This window comes from Enhydra lutris, unplaced genomic scaffold, assembly GCF_002288905.1.
Source record: "Enhydra lutris kenyoni isolate GAN:26980312 unplaced genomic scaffold, ASM228890v2 scaffoldscaffold15, whole genome shotgun sequence".
Lineage (NCBI taxonomy): Eukaryota > Metazoa > Chordata > Mammalia > Carnivora > Mustelidae > Enhydra > Enhydra lutris.
The window spans coordinates 48,428,176-48,430,262 of NW_019154099.1; the positions used below are offsets into that span (position 1 = coordinate 48,428,176).

The 2,087-nt window shown below is 44.0% G+C and overlaps 1 protein-coding gene across 2 annotated transcripts in view; it reads left to right on the forward strand.

The window, feature by feature from the left end:
* Nucleotides 1–306: 306 nt before the first annotated feature.
* LOC111147025 (claudin 10) overlaps nucleotides 307–2,087 on the forward strand; it is a 132,146-nt gene continuing 130,365 nt past the window's right edge. Inside the window, exon 1 of one of the 2 annotated variants that reach the window (XM_022502873.1) lies at nucleotides 307–727. In XM_022502873.1, coding sequence (XP_022358581.1) covers nucleotides 514–727 — 214 coding nt within the window. In that variant the 5' untranslated portion in view covers nucleotides 307–513. The remainder of the gene's footprint in view (nucleotides 728–2,087) is intronic. The other variant, XM_022502875.1, reaches the window with a different exon arrangement.

Genomic DNA, 2,087 nt, shown 5'->3' on the forward strand with positions numbered 1-2,087 from the left:
TGAGCGACAACTACATCTCACGGACATAATGTGTGCAAAAACAAGGTTAGAAAATCCGTGGGATACGATTGCATTTGTATGAAGATTCAGGAGCATGCGAGACTAAAGCAATTGGTCAAATAAGCCTTCACTGTTACTGTAGAATTTGTACTTTGTAATATCTGGTTGTTGCATGGTTCGTTAAGCTTCAGGCTAACAGAAAATTAAGCATTAACTATGGTGCCAGGGGAAAAAAATCTGCGAAGTCAAAACGTTTAAAAATCCATCTACGAATTTTTAGTAAATCTCCGCGTAGGAAATTAGAGAGATCATCTTAGGCTGTCTTTAAAATGCCGTCGGTAATGCCGACTTCATCCTGAACTCCGTCCTCCCGCGGGCCACCCGAGCCTGAAATGCGGTCCCCTATGCGCGTTAACTGGCCGTGACGCCTGTCTGAGCGCCAGGCGCCCCTCTGCATGCCTAGGCCACCACAGCGTTCTGTGTGGACGCTGTCACTGCAGAAGGCAGAGCGACATGTCCAGGGCGCAGATCTCAGCGCTGGTGTTCGGCGTCGGAGGGTTTGGAGCTCTCGTCGCGGCCACCGCCTCCAATGAGTGGAAAGTGACCACGAGAGCATCCTCGGTGATAACCGCCACTTGGGTTTACCAGGGTCTGTGGATGAACTGCGCAGGTAACGCGTTGGGTTCTTTCCATTGCCGACCGCACTTTACTATCTTCAAAGTAGAAGGTAAATATAATGGCTTTGTTTGGGGGTGCAAGTAAACTGTCACTTTTCCCCTCGCTGTGCCGAAGCGGCTGCATCCGGTCGGCTGTTAACTCTGTGAACACTGAGCGCCTCAGTCAAGGGCCGGGCATGGCCTGGGAGGGGTGACGAGTCTGAACGTGGCCTGAAGGGACGTAATGGTGTATTGTGCGCGGCCCGGGAAAAGGGATCAGGTCATGGCTCTGCTGCAGATACCGACTGCTTTGAGTGATAGACTCCAAGGGACAGGCTACAAGTGGCTGTTTTATGTATCTATTCTTAAAGATTTATTTATTTATTTTAGAGAGAGAGAGTGTATGTGAGTGTGCGGGGAGGGAGGACAGAAGGAGAGAGAGAGAATTTCAAGCCGACTCCCTGTTGAGCCCCTGAGCACAGAGCCTGGAGCCTGACCTGGGGCTCGATCTCACCACCCTGAGATCATGACATGAGATGAAATCAAGAGTCAGCTGCTTCACCAACTGAGCCCCCCAGGTGCCCCGCAGAAATGACTGTTTTAAAAGCTCTTTTCAGTTTCATGGAGGATTTTATAGACAGGTGTGTGTACATCTAACACACACACATATACACATGTACACACACATATTATCAGTAAATCCTGTTATCCTGATTCCTATATTTCCTTGGCCGACTGAGCATGAGGTACTTACACACATGAGCAGAAGCGTATGTGAATATTCATGTACATATTTAGGGCGATAGAAGCTTATGACCTGAAGGACAGTGCTGAGGAAAGAATTCCGTTTACAGAAGGGTTTCTATTTTTTTTTAATCATATTTAATGATAATATAGCAGAGCAAGAAGAATTTAAAAAGTAGCTCATGAACTTTGCCTTTTTGTTACTTGCTTTTATTTATTTAAAAAAATGTATAAGCAAACATTCATCGTTTCGCCCGTTAGAAACTCTATTACAAGTATATGATTCTTAGAGAGGGAGTTTTTTTTTTTCTTTAAAGGCATTTTCATACCTCAGGATACCTCCAGGGAAACAACTGTTTGCTTTTATGTCGTTATAAGAATCACAATATGCCTCTGCTTTCTGTCTATTCGATGTGTTTGCAAATCTGCCGTAAGCTGTGGGTTTATTAGGTTAAAAATCGCCCGTTGATATTTTATGAAATAGAGTCTTTTTGCAGCCAAATGGCAAAACTGTACCTTGGCCCCAGTAAAGAAAATGAAAGAAAATGTTAACTAGGAAGTTACTAAAGCATAATGTTTTATGGGATTTTGTGTAAAGTATTCACATCATTAGAGCACAATTCGTGCCAAAGGATGAAGAGAGAATATTTAGTTAAAGTCAGGAGAATTCTTTTTTTTTTTTTTTTT